The sequence below is a fragment of the Crocodylus porosus genome, unplaced genomic scaffold, assembly GCF_001723895.1.
Source record: "Crocodylus porosus isolate Cpor-Errol unplaced genomic scaffold, CroPor_comp1, whole genome shotgun sequence".
Lineage (NCBI taxonomy): Eukaryota > Metazoa > Chordata > Crocodylia > Crocodylidae > Crocodylus > Crocodylus porosus.
This window is the reverse complement of record NW_017728886.1, coordinates 154,720,835-154,738,520: the sequence shown is the minus strand read 5'-3', so window position 1 is coordinate 154,738,520 and position 17,686 is coordinate 154,720,835. Positions and strand designations below refer to the sequence as shown.

At 42.3% G+C, this 17,686-nt stretch overlaps 2 protein-coding genes across 3 annotated transcripts in view; one reads left to right on the top strand and one right to left on the bottom strand.

The window, feature by feature from the left end:
- Positions 1–2,615: 2,615 nt before the first annotated feature.
- Positions 2,616–14,690, bottom strand: LOC109315680 (tRNA selenocysteine 1-associated protein 1-like). Of its 2 annotated transcripts, XM_019543492.1 has the most exons (10): positions 14,590–14,689; positions 13,676–13,858; positions 10,100–10,196; positions 9,062–9,135; positions 8,837–8,961; positions 8,195–8,326; positions 7,129–7,248; positions 4,358–4,550; positions 3,764–3,809; positions 2,616–3,041 (listed from the first exon to the last, which is right to left on the bottom strand). In XM_019543492.1, the coding sequence occupies exons 4-10, from the start codon at positions 9,089–9,091 to the stop codon at positions 2,908–2,910; spliced, it is 780 nt and encodes a 259-aa protein (XP_019399037.1). In that variant the 5' UTR covers positions 9,092–9,135; positions 10,100–10,196; positions 13,676–13,858; positions 14,590–14,689; the 3' UTR covers positions 2,616–2,907. The 2 variants fall into 2 exon arrangements, with proteins under 2 accessions (XP_019399037.1, XP_019399045.1); XM_019543500.1 differs by lacking the exon at positions 9,062–9,135 and having other exon boundaries at positions 14,590–14,690.
- Positions 14,691–14,789: 99 nt separating this feature from the next.
- The window catches only part of PAK1IP1 (PAK1 interacting protein 1), a 16,844-nt gene continuing 13,947 nt past the window's right edge, over positions 14,790–17,686 (top strand). The window contains exon 1 of the mRNA XM_019543482.1: positions 14,790–14,916. Coding sequence (XP_019399027.1) covers positions 14,854–14,916 — 63 coding nt within the window. The 5' untranslated portion in view covers positions 14,790–14,853. The remainder of the gene's footprint in view (positions 14,917–17,686) is intronic.

The window sequence follows — 17,686 nt, the reverse complement described above, 5'->3', positions numbered from 1 at the left end:
GAAAAAAAAGCCTGGCACCCACCAAGTGCTGCCAGGCAGGGGTCAATCTCTACTGGCCCATGCTCCATTTGGGGGGAGGGGAGCCCTCTGTTGTGAGCCCCCACTCCCACCACTGGCCACTCTCCTAGTCCCTCCACAGCTGCCCTGCCTGCCACAGTTCCTGGCCCTTTAAAAGACAACCAACCAATCAACTCACCCTGCTTTCCTGTCAGGGGGCAATCCCTGCTGCCCCCCCTCACTGTGTGGGGCTCTTCCACAAGCCCCCATTAGTGGTGAAGCCACTGCAGGAGCCAGTGAGTCCAAGGTAGGTTGTTTAGAGGGCTGGAAGCTTGGGTGGGCAGGGGTTAGGGGTTTGTTGCAGACAGAGTTCCGCATGCAGCTTGGGGTAGTGGGGAGAGCTTTGAGTTGATTTGGACCTTTTAATTGGTCCCGATTCAAAATTTGGATTCAGAGATTTGGGCACTGAAGAGAGAAAAAAAAGTTGCGCCGAATCTAAAATCACTACCCAAAGTGTTGCACAGCCCTATTACGGAGCAGCATAGCGCCTCACTGTTTCCGAGTAAAGGAAAGTAATGTTTCAAGCTTGGATGCATAAACTCCACAGGTCAGGCACAGGGAGAGATTCTGTCTGGGTGTTAAGGATACACAGCAGCAAGGGAGGAGGTAGTGGTGAGGGAAGGGAAAAAAAAAAAAAAAAGTGGATTAGCTCTTGGTATGTGCAGCCTTATTCTGAAGTGAGTGCCTTTTTCCAAATTTAGAGTAAGTTGGGAAAAAGTACTCCCATATCAGACTAAGCGTCCATACCAGGAGTTATTCTACAATAGCTATTGCTCTTACACACTACTTATTCCAGAATGTCTGCACAGGAAGTTATTCCTTAAGGTGACAAACAAGGGTCAAAGACTGAAGACAATGGAATGAGGTAGATTTATACCAGCTGAAGATCTAACCCAGGATTTTTGTCCATGTACATCAAGAAGTGCAAGAAGACACGCAAATTTTCTTCCAGCTAAGATCTTAGCTACCCTTAGAGAAAAAAGCTCAAGTACCCATTTACTCTTTTCATCCAGTTCCCTTTCCCACTGTAGGAAATGTTTGTTTAAAAATATAGTATAAACTGCTATTTTCTTTGGGCAAAAAAATCTGAAATTGAAAGATGAAATGCGTAACAAGGAGAGAAGAAGCCAACAGTTGATGGGTACAGGTAGCACCTGGTAGTACAAAATAAAAGTTAATTATTCTAATATAATATTACTAAAATACCCTTGACAAGCTAAAATAGACTTCCAATGGGTAAAAAGTGAAACCAAGTAGACAGTTGGTGCAGGATTGTTAAAAAAAAAAAACAAACAAAAAAAAAACCAAGGCCCACTTAAGAGATGTGGAGTCTGTAAGGCATTAACCACAGCTCAAGACAGATAGGTTTGGGATCAGCATTGGAACAGATGCAAATTTATGCAGTCACAGCTGGTACACTCCACAGAAACAATGGACATACCCCTGGGGTCATTTGAAAGCAGCTCTCCAATCCCTTTCTATCATGCATCAGTGATAGGGCTGGAACAACATCCTCAAGCAGGGAGGCACAAAGCAAAGACAGAAATAAAAGGAAGTTTCTTGTCAATAACCAGAAAAGCAATAAGCAGTAGGGGAGCAGACTGGGGGGTGGGGAGGGGAAGGTGGAGACAAGGCAAGTCTAGGACACAAGTATTGGGTTCCTGTGGCAAATCCTTACTTGCAGCTTGTACTGTTAATTGATCTTATCCATTTTGAAGCAGTTCTGAGAGTGAATGCTGTAGACTCCTGCTGCTTAAAAATAGCGGGAGGGAAATGTGAACCCCTTCTAGGATTATGCAATCAGCTTGTTTGCTTGCTATTGCAAGGTCCACAAAATATAAATCCCAAAACCTACATTAAGTTACCATAACAGCTGTCTGTCCCCAGTTAGAGAAGTAAAAGTTTTAGAGCTTTGATTGACATGAATAAAATCAAAAGCCACACTGATCTTTAAACCCTTTCAAGACCTGACTCAGTAAATCAGATGCAGGAACTAGTTTTTTTCCTTTTTCTTAAAAGTCTGGATCAATGAATATTGTAGTATCCAGCAACCAGGATAAGTGACAGAGAAGCTGGCGGGAGAGGGGAAAACCACCCTCCTGCCACAAAGATAAGGTTTCAAGGACTTTGAAGTTGAATAGAATACATTAAATAGATTTCAACTGCCAAGCTCCAATTAGTTGTTCTATGTACCCCAAGTGTAAAGCTACTTTGTTTTAAATGTAGTGCAGCAAGCTTCTATACAACTGCTCTTTCAGAAAGTCACCATCAGCAGTTTGCAAGACAAATCACGAGAACAAGTGCTCCATGTTCAACTGAGAGCTCCAGAGACAGAAAGGTACAACCTCTATGTCAAAAGGCATTTGTTACCAATGGAAACAGAGTTTGCACAGTATATTCACATTTATTTCCTTGACATGAAACCTAGCATCCACAAGCTCCAGTCATTCAATAGAAGAAGCTACCCCAGAACGGAAGGCAGATTATTATGGAATTAAAACTACCATTTGGATTTTGTAAAGCCAGAAGACAGCAGGTACTCCACACAAGTGAATGAGTGCAATTGTACTGGCAGGTTTGCAGAAACAAGATTTTATTTACACAAGCAAGTCTATCCTTTAGACCCTAATTAACTCTTTACATTTCTAGAATATTTACATGATTTCAAGATGCTTCATAGAGTATGGTGGTGAACAAAAGTTACAAAGGCTGTCCAAAGCATAGCAAAAAACAAAACAAACAGAAAATACAACCTATCATTGTGCTTTAAAAACTTATGGTCTAAAGTAAAACATAGAAGAAATGTAGTTTTAGCACCTCGGTCATAACGATCATGCTATATAAAGACACTTAGAAAGCAAAAGGGATTTCACAGGTGACATCCAGAGGTTGCCAGTGACAATTCATGAGTGCATCGTACAGTTCTTCACTTCTTTCCATAAATTGTTTGTTCATTTCATCAACATCCAGGAAAAGCTGTGGATCTGCAAAAGTTAGCCTGGTAAGTGGTCATACTTGTTGGTTCCAATTTAAAAAACAAACAAAAAGAAAACAACTTAATGCATCACACATCTAGTCATAGTCATGAAACACTGAAACGTTTGAACCAGTTTGTTTGCCAAATACCTAAAACATAACTAGGAATCTACTTAAGCACCTGGAGGGGAAGTTAAAATATAGTGGACTATTTTTGGCACCCAGCCTTTTTATTAGTTTTTTCATGGTAAGCCTCCTGTCCCCACCCCCTTGTTGCTGATTGGTTGAGGGATACCCCACCCCACCAATTGGCAGAAAGACACACGGCTGCACAAAAGGCAGCTGTAGGCCAAATCAGCAGAAGTGGTCCCAAGGGACACTTCAGGGCAGAGTACTTTGTGCATAAACTCAAAAAATATACTTGTATAACCCTACTAGCAAAGTAATCTTCACTTTGTGAATTCATTTGGGGGGGGGGGGCTCTTAATTTTATAAAAAGTCTCTTGATCTATTCATTTATAAATGGTTAGAAAATGTTGCCTCAGATTTAAACAAGTCAGGCAGCATCAAAAACCTGTGTAAACAAGTCTCCTACTTTGAGTTCTTACATTGTGCCAATGTCCTAAACTTTCTTCATAGTGAACTAGCACCACTCTGGTTTAAGAACTTGAAGATGCCAAAGGACATTAGAACCAAATTCAGTTGATAAGTAGAACAGCATTAGCATTACCTTCGGTTATCAGATCATCATTGATTTCAGCCACTGCTGCAGGCTCCTAATACAACAAACAAAAGCATATTCAGGTTAGAGACAAAGCTTTTCCACTTCTAGAGAGAAACTATGCTCTTCAGAGAAATTTCATATATATTTAAAAAAAAAAAAAAAGGACTCAATGTGTTCATGAACATGACTGAAAGGAGGACATCAGTATTTTAAAGAGTTCTTGTCTCAACATCTAAATCTATTACCTTCTTAAAAAAAAACCAGACATTTCAGAAGAAGTCATCTGATTAATATGACAAAATAAAAGCAATTAAAGTAGGGGTATTATGGAACTGAATGATGAAGATAAAAATATATGCATATATAGCTATCAGAACCAAGATGCAACACACATGGTAAACATTTAAAAAACCCCAGGAGGCTTACAGTACTTGAGAGAGTAGCAGACTCAAAATCTAGGTCCAACTTTAAGCATGACTTCAACTTTAAAACTTCAGAGAGAAAACTGGGTCCAAGTCTGCTTGGTTTAAATTACATAATAACTAACTCCTTCATTTTGGTAAGTTCTCTTCGAGATGCAAGTTCAGTAAATATCAATACCTCAAATTGAGCTGGAGTCATAACTTGGTCACTCATAGCAGTGTCTGCAACATGATGCATGTTGTCATAGGAGGAATAGCTATAGTTGTAGTCAGGGTAAGGATCATAACCCCATTGCGAGTAGTAGTTTTGATAGTCCTGGTAATAATCGTTGTAGTTATAAGACTGGTACCGCTGGAATTCTGCTTTCAGTCTAAAACATTAAGAGAGAAAATTGAGACAAGCTGGCTGCAAAACTGATTTTAGGCAGTTCGTTTCTGCATGTCAAGTTTTGAAGACGAACATTTCATTGAAAAAACTGAGCACAAGACAAGACAAGACAGCACAGTACTTCGTATTTATACACAAGCAAATGCTCTCACCTCTGCCAATACCAATAACTTTCCTGGATTAAATCCAAACCCATAGCACTTATTTCCAACAAAGCAAATTTTAGGGTCAAAATAAGTACAGCTTTTGCAGCCAAATCTTTTTGTGCTCTGCTAAAGACTGGCTGATTAGTACTTACTGAATATGCAAGCACAGATGCTTCACCCACTCTCTCAATTAGTCCTTTATTTCACTTGGCTAATTGCTAAATATTCTTATTCCAGTAGTAAATACACATCCCATAGTTTTAAGGAGTAGACGACACTGCCCACAACTTTTAAGAGAGGGAAATTCCAATTTCTCTGTACCACAGAACCACAAAACTAAAAGTTCCCTTCCACTTAAAAAAAAACAAACAAAAAAACAAACTGTACAGACAAGACTGGTTAGGAGTCCAGCAGCTGGACTCCATACTCCTTGTGACATTATACTCAACTCGTAGCAAGCCATTATGAGAATGGAAAGATTTCTTTTGAAGCAGCTTCAGCCTCAGCCCTTTAAAAATGGCAGAAAAAGTGCACATGATCTTTCAAGTAAGATGTTAGGCAATAATTTTTAGTTAATTGGACACTGTATTAATATACACTAGACCAATTTTTCCCCCTCAACCTTTTAGACTCGACACACCCCTCCATTAACTATTTCACAAACTAATTTATTATAGTATAGAGGAGCCAGACTGGGAGGAGGGTGTCTGTGTGCGTGCGTGTGTTGGGGGGGGGCCGCGGTGGAAGATGTCACAAGCCTGCCTTTATCTGTTATCTCCTCATACTTCCTGTGGCACCCTTCAGAAAGGATCTCAAGTGTACCCAAGAGTGCCCCAGCACCCTGATTGAGAACCACTGCTCTAAAAAGCCAGTGGACTTGAGTGCATAATTGCTGGGGGTGGAGAGGAGATAAAAACAGGTAACTATATTTAGGCCCGAATTCCACAGCCAACTGCAAAAGGTTATGTATCCCACTCACACTTGCGGGATCCAGTTTGCCTTTATGGGTCTCTGCATAGGTAAAGACAAGCTTATTGCCAAAATCAGGCCCTAAATCTAGCAAGCGCAAGTGGTTTCCCAAAGTAAAAAGCAGAAGTTTCTAGGTCAAGCCAACATTTTAAATTGTTCACAAGACAGATGCATCTGAGAGAGAGTGAGATCCTCCAAAATTTAAGACCCTGAAGTCAACAACACCATCACTGAAACGAGATAGCAATTCATATTTCTAAGGATCAACACAAATACAAAAATCACATTATTGCTTTACGATTTTTACAATAAGTGAAAAGAAACAGAAGCCAAGTTATTATTGCTCATATTTTATACAAGACAAAAAGAGTCAATTTTACCAAATAAAAAAAAAAAAAAAGGGGCAGGTGGGCAGAATGGGCACAGACATGTCCAGAGCAGACTGGAAATGACCACTCTGAATGATCCTGTTTGGGGTGTAGGACAAAATACACAAAAGCTTTAAAACCTGCATGAACATTTGTGTTCATAAGCCAAAGTTAAAAAAAAAACAAAAACAAAAAACAAAAACCCAACTCTTACCAGACTAGTTTAGATCTTTCTACCCCGCACCCTCTCCCCACAGAAAGGGGAAGCAGTAGTATTTCTAAGGTCTGATGAAAGGGATTGTTTAGTGTATTCCATACTAATATTAAAACAGGAATGGAAAGCAAAAGAAAAAAAAAAAATCTTAGGATAAACAAAAGAAATAAAGATCATGTCTCCCCCCACCCCTGTAGTTGACTTCACAGCATAGTAACTTGATATTCAAAGAATCCTACACCCACTTGCTCATAGAACACGACGGCTGCTTCAAAAGTGTTTTATTAGTTGTTCCTTCAATTCAAACTTTTACCATAAAAAAAAAAAGTGAGTACCAAACTTCTCTTTGGAGGGTCCCGTTTCTGCCTCCAAAACTCCAGATTAAAAGGGGACTGTGCCAGAAGCTAGAAATTTTTTTTGTACTCAGTATATTGGTTTGTTTTTACCTTTTACACCATTATGTTTTTTCTGATTTTTCCTCCATTTCACACTGCTGTAAAAATAAAATGTGCTAAATTTCATCAGAAAACACTTCTCTTTTTTGCTACTATGAGCAACCCCAATGAAAAAAGATGTACTAATCTGAACAATCTTACTGACATCAGATATACACTTACCTAAATACTTATGAAAAATTTGACTCCACACCCTCACTAAGGCTCAGAATTACCAAAATGCAGATTAAGAATGAGCGGTATCATACACCACACAAAAACAACAAACCAAAAACCAAACTAGACCCAGTGTCATACTGTCATGAAAGGTGAAAAGACAATCTTTGCAGTAATAGGCACTGATAAAGTAGAGCTATGAATATCTAATGGCATCTTTCATTCCTGTACGAATACAAGATCAATTCATTACCTTTTAGAAATTCCTATACTCAGTCGGATTCGTTTTCCCCCTAGACCTGCTGCATTTTGGCAGTCTTGCAGAGCTCTCATCTGATCACCTTGTTCACCAAACCTGACAAAGGCATATCCTCTGCAAATTCCAAAACAAAGATTTTAGTAATTCATCAGCCACAATATACTACAGCTGATTAGCTGAACATTTTCCTTGCAGGACAAGTGCTCTTATTTAAAGACTGTAGTCATTCTACTTTTAGGTTACGTATTTGTCCACCACCCTTGTGTTTTGACGTGTATTATACATACTGTCTGTACACACTTTGTCAGAACAGACTTCTATCAGAAGTGACTATGATTACAGATGGATTAAACGAAAGTTTATGCTGGTTTTCAACTAAAGAATGAATTGCTCTGATTCATTCTTTATCTAGTCAAATTCCATGTATATGCATGGCAAAAGATTTGCTATGTTCTTAACTAGTGTGAACCAGGACTTCAATTTACAGTATTTAAAAAGGAGGGAAGAGACAAGTTCACTCTCTCAGTAGCTTGTATTTCTTGTCAAATGAAGTATATGGGCTGAACAGGGAAATGGGGGCATAACACTAAGGTCACTAGGTGACAAGTCAAGTCAAGTCAGAACTTCCTTTAGATCATATCTGCTCCTAGTTGAAGTTTGTGGATCTCAATCTCCTCCTCATTTTTGAGGTCTCATGTTCATCTTCTGTTGTAAAATGTGGGTAATACTTGGTCATCAGCACTAGAGCTTACTATACAATAGGGCAGCTGCCATGCATTGAACAGAAGAGTACCAACCACAATGCAGAGCCATCCTCCCTTTTTTAAAAATATGCCTATAGTAGAGTCAGAATCTACCCATATACAAATGTCAAATCCAGACAGAATTGAAATAGCAATAGAAAGTAATGCTAGAAGATCTTTATATTAAGATTCTAATTTGTCTGCCTTCTACCAACTATTGAAAAAACAAATGCAGAAATGACATATATAAAAGTTTTAGAGCTTTTAAAACAGTCAACATCACTTCTATCAGCATTCTGATTCTGTATAGATATTACCTGGAGTATCCCAACAGATCTGTGGCTATTTTGCAGTCAATGCATGAAGGGTACCTCTTCAGAAAATAGTCATACAGCTGGAAGTCATCCACTTCAGGAGTTAGCTCTCCTACAAATATTGAATAATCTGGTCTAAAAAGAAAAACAATTAAATTTTTGCAGACTTCATTAGCAACAGAAAAATCAAAACAACATTAGACAATAACCATTTTCTCTAGCATGACACATTACATGACACTCAGTGTAGTGCACTGAAATAATTTTAAAAACAATGCATCAAGTCTCTTCAACTTTAATTTTAAGTTTTGCTATACATGTCAGTACCAGGAAATAAGGCAAGTCATAAAAACCCCAGTAACAAATAGATCCATAAACCATTTGTACTTCAAAGTGCCATATAAATAGCTATCCAACCCAGTTAGTTTCCACAGAACACATGTTGTTACCTGCTTCTCAGCAAAAATAGAAGAAAATTGTAATGAAGTCTTGTTGCAAAGAGTTATTACTCTTACATAATATCCAGAATAAATATTTGGCACTCACATCCTCCATTAAGGATCACAAAGTACTCCAATCACTAGTTTTAATTTAGATTGGTTGTTATGGACAAAAGCCAATTCTGCCTATTTCACAATGTTTTACCTGCCAGGACTACTGACATATTCAACTCTAGCAGACTTAGATTTCTTTTTCTTCCGCTTCTTCTGGGGTCCTCTCCACCAACTATAGGCCGGTAGACACTCGCTCTTGTGTTTTCCCATAAGGTCCTGTTGGGGGGGGAAAAAAAAAGCAGCTTCATAGTAGTTAGTCTCATTTAAATTCCTCCCTCCCACTCCCCATCACCACAGGTGATTTCCCCATATTCACCTTGCCCTTGAAAGAAGCCTGGGGTCCCATTTCTCCCTCCGCCTCCCATGAGGGAAAGCAGCCTCTGAAAACGCCTGGCAAAAATAACAGAGCCAAAGGATTGTATGAACAGCCATATTCCCCTGACTTGTCAAGCTGGCTAAAGGATTGACAGCTTCTTCTTGGAATTAAAAAAAGTTGCAGTTAGCCCTTAGGTGCTAGCCAGTCCTGCTGATCATTTTAAGGACTGGATTGCAACTAAGTAATCTTTGGGACTTGCTAGGAGACTCTGTAGAAGAATTTTTCTGGTGAAGGAGATTGATCCAAATCATCACTTTCACCTAGAGTGAGCCTCAATTGGCCCTGCCTTCCCTCACCTTGGAACTCTTCACCTCTGCTGTAAGGTGCCTCTCCTCACTATTAGTTGTCAGGCACTCTCCCAAGCCAGGAACCAAGAGTGTGTGCGTGTGAGAGAGAAAGTAATAGATAGAATGCAAGGGGAAAGCAGACCAGGAACAGACACTAGCTTGGAGCCAAAGGGAACTCAGACCCAGATGCACAGGTCAGGAAGAAACAGGAAGGACTGCCTCACTCAAAGAGAAGGAAGAGGAGGAGGTGGGATGACAACTAGGAAGAGGAGGGAGACAACAGCCAAATTAAAGGTCACATCCCTCACCTCAATAAGAATGAGGGTTCTTGTCTTTGGGGCTCAAGTACAGCTGGTATTTCTCAATAAATTCCACTTCAGTAGGCATTAATAATCTGCCTCCAGTGCATCTCATTTGTGGAGCATTACAATCAAGCCCTTCCAGAAGAACTCACAAGTAATAGGGATGAAAAAGCTTTGTGCCACGTCCCTCAACCTGTTTCAGTTATCAAGATCAGGTTTCCAGAGCAGAGGTGAGCAATCAGTTAGCAGATTACCTGAAGCACTCAGAGAAACCCATTCAGACAAACTATTTTAGTTTTACATTTGCCAGGGATTCTGGGATGGCTCTGTATCCCTCTTCAGCACCGAGAACCTGTGAACCTGGACTTGTTCTCACCAAATGATCTTACCTGGTTCGCCAGGGTTCAAAAAGTTGTCTTCACAAAAGGTGAAGTTGTCTCGACAAAAGGTAAGCTGGTGTGCTGTCTCACAACTGGTTCTGATCCTCTATTTAAAGTAAGAAAAAGAGAAGGGGAAGAAGTTTCTATGAAAATAAACTAATCTTGAACTAAAATACTTGTTGCTACACAGCTGTGAACTTGTTCCATTGCCTTGGATCCGATTCAAGAGATTTAACTCGGGGAAAAATTTAGAAAGATTCCATGTTCAGACTCATCTTTGCAGAAGTCTCACCTCAATATGCTTATGGTTGTGCAGTTACTGAACCCTTGCAGATCATATTATGACACTGACATAAACATGATGTAAAATAGCCACACTTTTTATTTACCAAGAACACTAGTTATCTTTGTTTCTTTCTTCATCCTATTTGGGGTGTTGGGAAATTTGTCTATAGTCTCCAACTGCCTTATTGCTTTACACAGCACCTCCTCATCTCGCATCCAATTGCAATTTCTCTTCCTGAGGTGAGAAGGGCAAGATCCTTCATTTAACATTTAAGAAATAATATTTTTTTCCCTGCAGTGAAGCCAGTACAGAACTAGATATGTTTTGGATATTTCCAGTTCTTTTTGGGGGCAAAATTAAAAGCTGCTGGTATACGTAACCCATCAATAAAATAAAGTGTTAAGGGGTAAATTGAGTAGAAATGCTCAATAGGGCAAAAGAAACTAAAGCAGAGAAGTTCCTGCCCTTCTACACCTCTAGCTACTTCTTCCTTGTGGGAAACCACAGGATCTGTGCTGTTCAACATTCACAAGTAAGCTTGAAAAAGGAGTAGATCCCAAGATGGCAAAGTATCCAGATGGTAAAAAAGTTACAGCTAGTCAAATACAAAGTTGAATGTGATGATTTAGAGCAGCGGTCTCTAAACTTTTTTGATTGCGTAACCCTATCAGTTAAAAAAAAAAAAATCTGAGCATGCACCCTCAATATACATACATTTATATTCGCACACCCTTATCAGTAAAAACTGAGCATGCATCCCCAATATAAGTATATTTCTATTTCTATAAGTTCTAATATTTTCTTCCTGCACCCCAATGGATTGTCTTGCACACCCCACTTCGGAGACCACTGAATTAGAGAGTTATCATAAAACTGAGTAGGCAAAGTGGTAGATCAAGCACATGGGGGAGTGCCATTACCTCCCAAATGAGCCATTATCATTCAGGAAGCATCTTTGAGTCACTGAGGGTCCTTTTTGTTTGAATCCCTTCCCTAATTATTTAAAAATATATTTGTCTGTTTGAATTTTGCATATTGTACCAATATTAAAAAAAACAAAACACAACAAGAAACTCTGATCATGCCATTAAAGTCTACAGTGTGTCCACATCCTGAATACCATGTGGAGATCTGCTCAAAAACAATATAGTAATGTTAAAAATATTACAAAGATGAGGGGTATGAAATGGATTTTATCAGAGAAGAATCTAAAATGGGTGCAATTCTTCAGGCTGGAAGAGAAACTTAGGATTTTATAGATCTTGCTCATTCCGAGCGGTATGGAAATGAAAGTGAACAGGGAACAATTATTTGCCGTGTCTCAGAATACAAGAACTAGGCTACCCAATGAAATTGTCAGGAGGCACATTTAAAAGCAAGAAACATTACTTTTGTACAATACATAATTAAACATGTTGAACTCTTTCCCATTAGACATTCTAGAAGCCAATGGCATAAACAGAATTAAAGGATGGACAAGAAACGTTTCAAAAGGCTTTGTCCATCAGGGACTATGAAACATTAGCAGTCAGGCACATAACCTCAGGTTCTGGACATCCCTACATCTCTCTGATGTTAACCGGGAAGGTAGAACTCTTTCCCCCCCCCCCCCCACATGCCTGATTTCTGATATTCTCTCTGAAACAACTACTACTTACCACTGCCAGAGACAAGACACTGTGCTAGGTAGACCTCTGGCATGACCCAATATGTCAGTATGTATATTCTTATGTTCCTCCTCCTGTCACTGAAGCATGCAATTTCCACACTCCTTGTGACATGCAACTTAAACCACTATGTAGAATTTCTGAAATTTTGGTTTCTCTATTGTGCACTACATCAGCAAACAAAAGTACTTGACTTTGTACAGCTAGTTGTACCCTTCCTCACTCAACTCTCACCTGTTCGTTTCAGTTTCTAAAAGAAGATTAGAAACGAGTTATTCATTTGGTAATTTATTTTCTGTTATCCAACTAGTAAAACACTGGGAGGATAAGAGCAAGTCATTGCAAATATCATTTTCCCCCTACAGTGCTCCCTATTGCTCTACTGCAAGTGATTTTTTTGTTCAATGTTCTCCCTCCTGTAATAAATACCCAGTTGATTAAATTTAAATCCTTGCATAGTTCCACATAAGAAAGATTGTAACACGTTATTCTGAAGTGGATTCAGAAAGCAAAATACATAGTACAACAGTGGCCTCAGTCTTGGAAGGAACTATTAATCACCAAAAACAAAAAAAAATTCTATACAGCATTATAGATGGAATTATTCGTTAATATTTCTCTAAAAGTGGGCTAAGTTAAACAGGACAAAAGTATCTTTACATCAGAATATGATCATTCAGAGTTTTCCAGGAGTATCTACTTCATTCCAAATCCATACCCCTCCTTCATTCCATGCCCTCCCCTCATTCAAGTTACTTTTATAACAACAGGCAAGTCTTTAAACAATAGTAAGTTTATGAAGAAGGTTAGCAGTTCATTGGGATTCCTCAAATAAATTCACATACGTAGATGTTGATCCTGAAAAAATCATTACAAGTTTGAAGTCAGGGCAATACATCAGTCCATATACTATCCCATAGAAGCAATTAATTTTTAACAATGAGATCCATGAGAGTACTCTGCCAATTACCAGAGATCCTGGTTTTCTTAACTCCAAATCCATACTCATATACATATATAGTGGATTTGGGATGAAGAAAGCCAGGATATATATATTAGTGGCATTTCATTTTAATCATGGAAGTGTCCATTTGGAATTAATTTTTAGATTTAAAAAAAAAAAAAAAAAAGTAGGTTTTGTTTTTATTTTTTAAATCCCTGCGATTACTCAGAGTTAAGGGGAATTAGTAACTAATGCATAGATTTAAAAAAAATTATGCTTTATAAGGTTAATTCTGGTACCAATTTTGCCATTTAGTGGGAAGCTGTCAAGATTTCCACTTAATTCATTATAAAATTTTATTTCTTTGACTTTAAGGCAAAGGTTCTCAATCTTTTCAAAATCAAATTACCCCTTCTTAGATTCAGGCCTCCCACCTAAAATGCCAGCTTAGTTTTCCATTCCTTTTCTTCAATTATTGAAGAATACAGCAATCTGTTGCAAAGAATTTAGGAAGACACAGCAGGTTAGAATGTTTTTAACATTATGGATTCCCGTGTGAAGTCTCTTGGTTTATCTTGTGAATTAGCACAGCAATACACAGCACCTTGAAAGGATCAAAGCACCCTGGTTGAGAATCATTGCTTTAAGGCTTCTCTCATTTACATACTACTATCCATTTTTGGACTTACCACTATGTGCGCATTCAACGCAAGATGCTGCACAATAAAAATGAGTTTGACTGCAGAAAAATTGCAAGTATCAGAATAAAGGGGTGCAGTGAGGTCTTGTTTGAAGTGATCACAGGCTTCTAGACTACAGCAGTTCAGGTACTTCTATCCTCTGAGCTTGACTCTTGTCACTGGATCTGTTCACTACAATTCAAATGCATTTTCAAAAGTTAGAATGTTGCCTAATAAAAGCCCCCTTCATCGCTGCAGAAACCATTTACCACTTGGTGGTTAAAACTTCAATCTTCAGAAAGATCCAGGACGAGAACTTCAAGCCTTTGTGCAGCCACAGCAAAGCTGAGCACAGCTCAGAACCCTGCTACAAGTTTTGAATTCACTGGTGAACTGTGCAGTACATGTGGGCCAGTCACATGTACAAAGCCATCGTGGCACAATTCATCGGTGAACCACGCAATAAATGGAGACCAGCCAAATTTGCCAAGTCAGCAACAGGAACTTGGGTTGCCGCTACACACATGTGCGCCCGTAGGGGATGCCTGTGGTGCACATTTTGTAGGGGCGGGGGCGGCAGCCGCCGTTAGGGGTTCAGGCCCGGAAGCTGGCGGCGCCCGCGCGGCTAGGCCGCGAGCACGCCTGCAGCTGGGCCCGCACCGCGGCCCCGAGTCCAGGGCAGGACCAGGCCCCCCCCCGCACCGCTCGGGGCCGGCTGGAATCCTAAGGGTGGCGGTTGCCCGGGGGGGCATTCCGCCCCTCCCCCCCAACGGCGATCGACCTTTTGGGAGATGGATTCCCCTCCCCCCCTCCTCACGGGCCGGGGCCCAACCGCCTTCCCCCGCGCGAGGGGCGGTAGCAGGGCAGTAGCGCGCGCCGCTGCCCTCCCCGGCCCGCACCCCCGGCCCGCTCCCAGCACTAACGTCCTGCGTCCGCCGCGTCGCAGTCGAAGAGCAGTGAGGATTCTGCTTCCGCCCCCGCCCAGGACCTCGCGCCCGGACTGTCCCGCCCACGCCTGTCACCCCACCCAAATCGAGCGAGAAAAGCACCTCCCCTCCCTCCTCCGCCGGGGAAGGGGTGGAGCAGTTCTTCGTACGAGGCGACGGGGGAAGGGGGGAGCTCCCCGGCTCAGGCAGCGCGGCGGGCAGCCCCTGAGACGGGGCGGGCGGAAGGACCCCACGAGGCCAATGGAGTTGGTGAGCGGCTGCTACGAGCAGGTTCTGTTCGGCTTCGCGGTGCGGCCGGCAGAGGTAAGGCGGGGGGGCGATTCCATAGTGGAAGTGGGGCGGGGGGCAAGGGGAGCTGACGTTCTATTTCGAGGGTGAGCAACGGCCACTGGCTATGACGTAACCCTCCCGCGTTCTTCTTTTCTCGCCCCGCCCCGCGACAGCGCTGAAGCCTGCCTGCTCACTTACCTGGCTGGGAGGCGCCTGGCGCTGTGCTTGCCGAGCGGCCATTTAAAGCCCAGGCAGTGCTGGCCCCTCCCACCCCCGCGTTTTGTCGGCCCGCTCAGTGATTTCACTGCAGGAGGAGTTTGTGTAGGCCCCTGATCAGCCTTACGTACGTTGCGCAGCTGACTGGTGCCTTGCGCCGGAAATACAGGGGGCGGCCCACGTGCAAAACCACTGTCACTGGGGGATCGCGCCGTGCGTTTAGGGCGGCGGCCCGTGCAACTGGGTCACTGGGGAGTCACGCAGCCAACGTGCAAGAGGGTTCTCATGCGGTTCGCTGGGGGACCGCGCAGCACGTTTCGAGCGGCCACGTGCGCAAAGGAATTAGCGCGCCACAAAAGGACCGCCCGGCTATAAAGCGAGGGAAGTAGCTACGGAGTTAATGCTTGGAAAGGTGTAAGTGCGCTAGAGCCAGACCCTGTGCAGCTGTCATTTGGGCGTGTAGCAGGGCCCATAGACCTACAGGGCTGCAGATCCAGAGTCTGCTGTCTGAGATCAGTGACCTGCCTATGTTCACTGCAGCCTCTTCCTGCCCCCCACTCCTCATCAGGATGCAGATGGGGCGTCTCGGGCAGTTCTGATTGATCCAGGTTAAAATCGGGACAAAAGGCCTAAAACTAGAGAACCGAATTGTTTTGCTTTTTATTTAAATTTTCTGTATTCCAAGCCAAATTGGCCAAAACAAATTCCAAATCCGTGAGTCGGTCCAGAACCACAAGTAGCCCTGCTACCGGCAAACATCCTCTACCCCCATCTTGGGCTTCAGATGTTTCCAGAACTTTTGGTGGTATCCTACTTGCAGGCCCGAGCTTGGAGGCTTGGGGTTTGGATGCCCCTGAGTTTTGCTTGCCCTCAGCCATAAGGCCCCAGGAGGAAGCTAGGGATGAATCTCCCCTTTCCATAAAGTGGGTATAAGGCCAAGACCTTCCTGCTCCAAAGCTAAGTGGGAGGTTTACTATACATTACCTTGGCAGGTACAGTACTATACCCGTGCCAGGAGAGCAGTCTTCCCCAGGTGCGACTAGGAAGACCACCTTAGTGATCACAGTGTTTCCCTTGCCAAGCAAGCATAAGACTATGTTTTATCTGAGCCCACGCAACCAGTTTAATCCAGGGCCATTTGTCCCAGGTTTTGATTAAACAGGCCAGGATAACTGCTTATACCAGTTATCAACCTCCATCCTGCAGGCCAGATCTAGCCTGCAGCACTGTCATTCTGCCCATGGGGCTCTTCACAGGTCTGGAAATTTGGTGGCATCACCACTCCCCTACTGCCAAGTCTTCAGACCCAGGGGAAGTCCCAGGCCCTGTAGGTCTATGGGCCCTGCTACACGCCCAAATGACAGCTGCACAGAGTCTGGCTCTAGTGCACTTACACCTTTCCAAGCATTAACTCCGTAGCTACTTCCCTCGCTTTATAGCTGGGTGGTCCTTGTGTACTGTATCCCAGTCCCAGAGCACAAGGCCAGGCAGGGGCAGCACCAGGTTCCCAGGACCCAATCCCAGCACTTGGAGGTGGGATTACACAGTGCCAGGGCCCCAGGACACAATCCTAGTGGGAGAGGGCAGTACAGGGCACTTGTTTCCAATCTGTCCCACAGATCAGCCCCATGCCACTCTTCTGGCCTCTGGGGCCAAAAAAATTGAACACTACACAGGCAGCTTTAATGAAAATTACCCTGAATTAGCTTTGATTCTACTCCCTTCTACCTTACGTTCAGGTATTTCACATGTACTTGAAGTGGAACAAGGAGCTTGTAGGGTTCCAGGGTAGAAGGCTTTGTCCTGGGATAAACTGATCATCTGTTTCTAGCCAAGAAGAGTCACACAGCCCTTTACACTATAGCTTGTTCTTGGAATGCATGCCAGTGTGTTTAGGGGTGTAAGTTGTAGCTGTGTTGATCTAAGGCCATAGGCAAGCAGAGTTCTTTGGGTAAATCCAGTGTCTTTTATTAGACCAACTCAGATCTCTCTCAAGTACAAAAAGTGGGGCAATGGAGTTGTAACCAAGTAAGAGAAATGTGTTAGTCCTACATCTCTCTTTCCCACCCACCAGTGGAGGGGCAGAGAGACCCAAGCTGTGAACATGGGTCATACGAGGTCCCCAGAGAATTGTCTGGATTCTCCAGCAAGTGGGGGCCATACATGATCAGATTTATTATTGTAGATTTATATTGTGACTTATCCAAAAGGCTTGGTGGGAAAGATGAGACTAAGTTTGGGTTTCCATAACAGTACGTATTTGACTGTCTTTTCCAAAGGCCCTATATGGTCTTTTCAGGATAATACCAACCTATCTCTGTCATCATGCATGAGAAATTCTGGGAACTAACAACCTTGTTAGACTCAAGTCACCCCTCAAAAAATGCCCACTCTTAGCTTTCACTCACTTCCTGACCACAGGAAGATAATAGAGCTGTTCTTCTGTTGTAAAGAGCTCAGAGCACAACAGGTCTGGATGGTTTTCACACTATGGATTCTGATTTGAAATCTCCTGAGTTTATGTTGTGAATCACATAGTTTCATAGTTTGTAGGGTCGGAAGGGACCTGAGCAGATCGTCTAGTCCG

Bases quoted from the DNA above. Each gene is read 5' to 3' on its own strand.
- LOC109315680 (XM_019543492.1), bottom strand. From the start codon at position 9,091: ATGGGACCCCAGGCTTCTTTCAAGGGCAAG. The intron at 8,962-9,061 runs GTGAATATGGGG...CCCCCCCAACAG, and splicing joins AGGCTTCTTTCAAGGGCAAG to GACCTTATGGGAAAACACAA. The intron at 7,249-8,194 runs GTAATATCTATA...TGGAATTTGCAG, and splicing joins GATCTGTTGGGATACTCCAG to AGGATATGCCTTTGTCAGGT.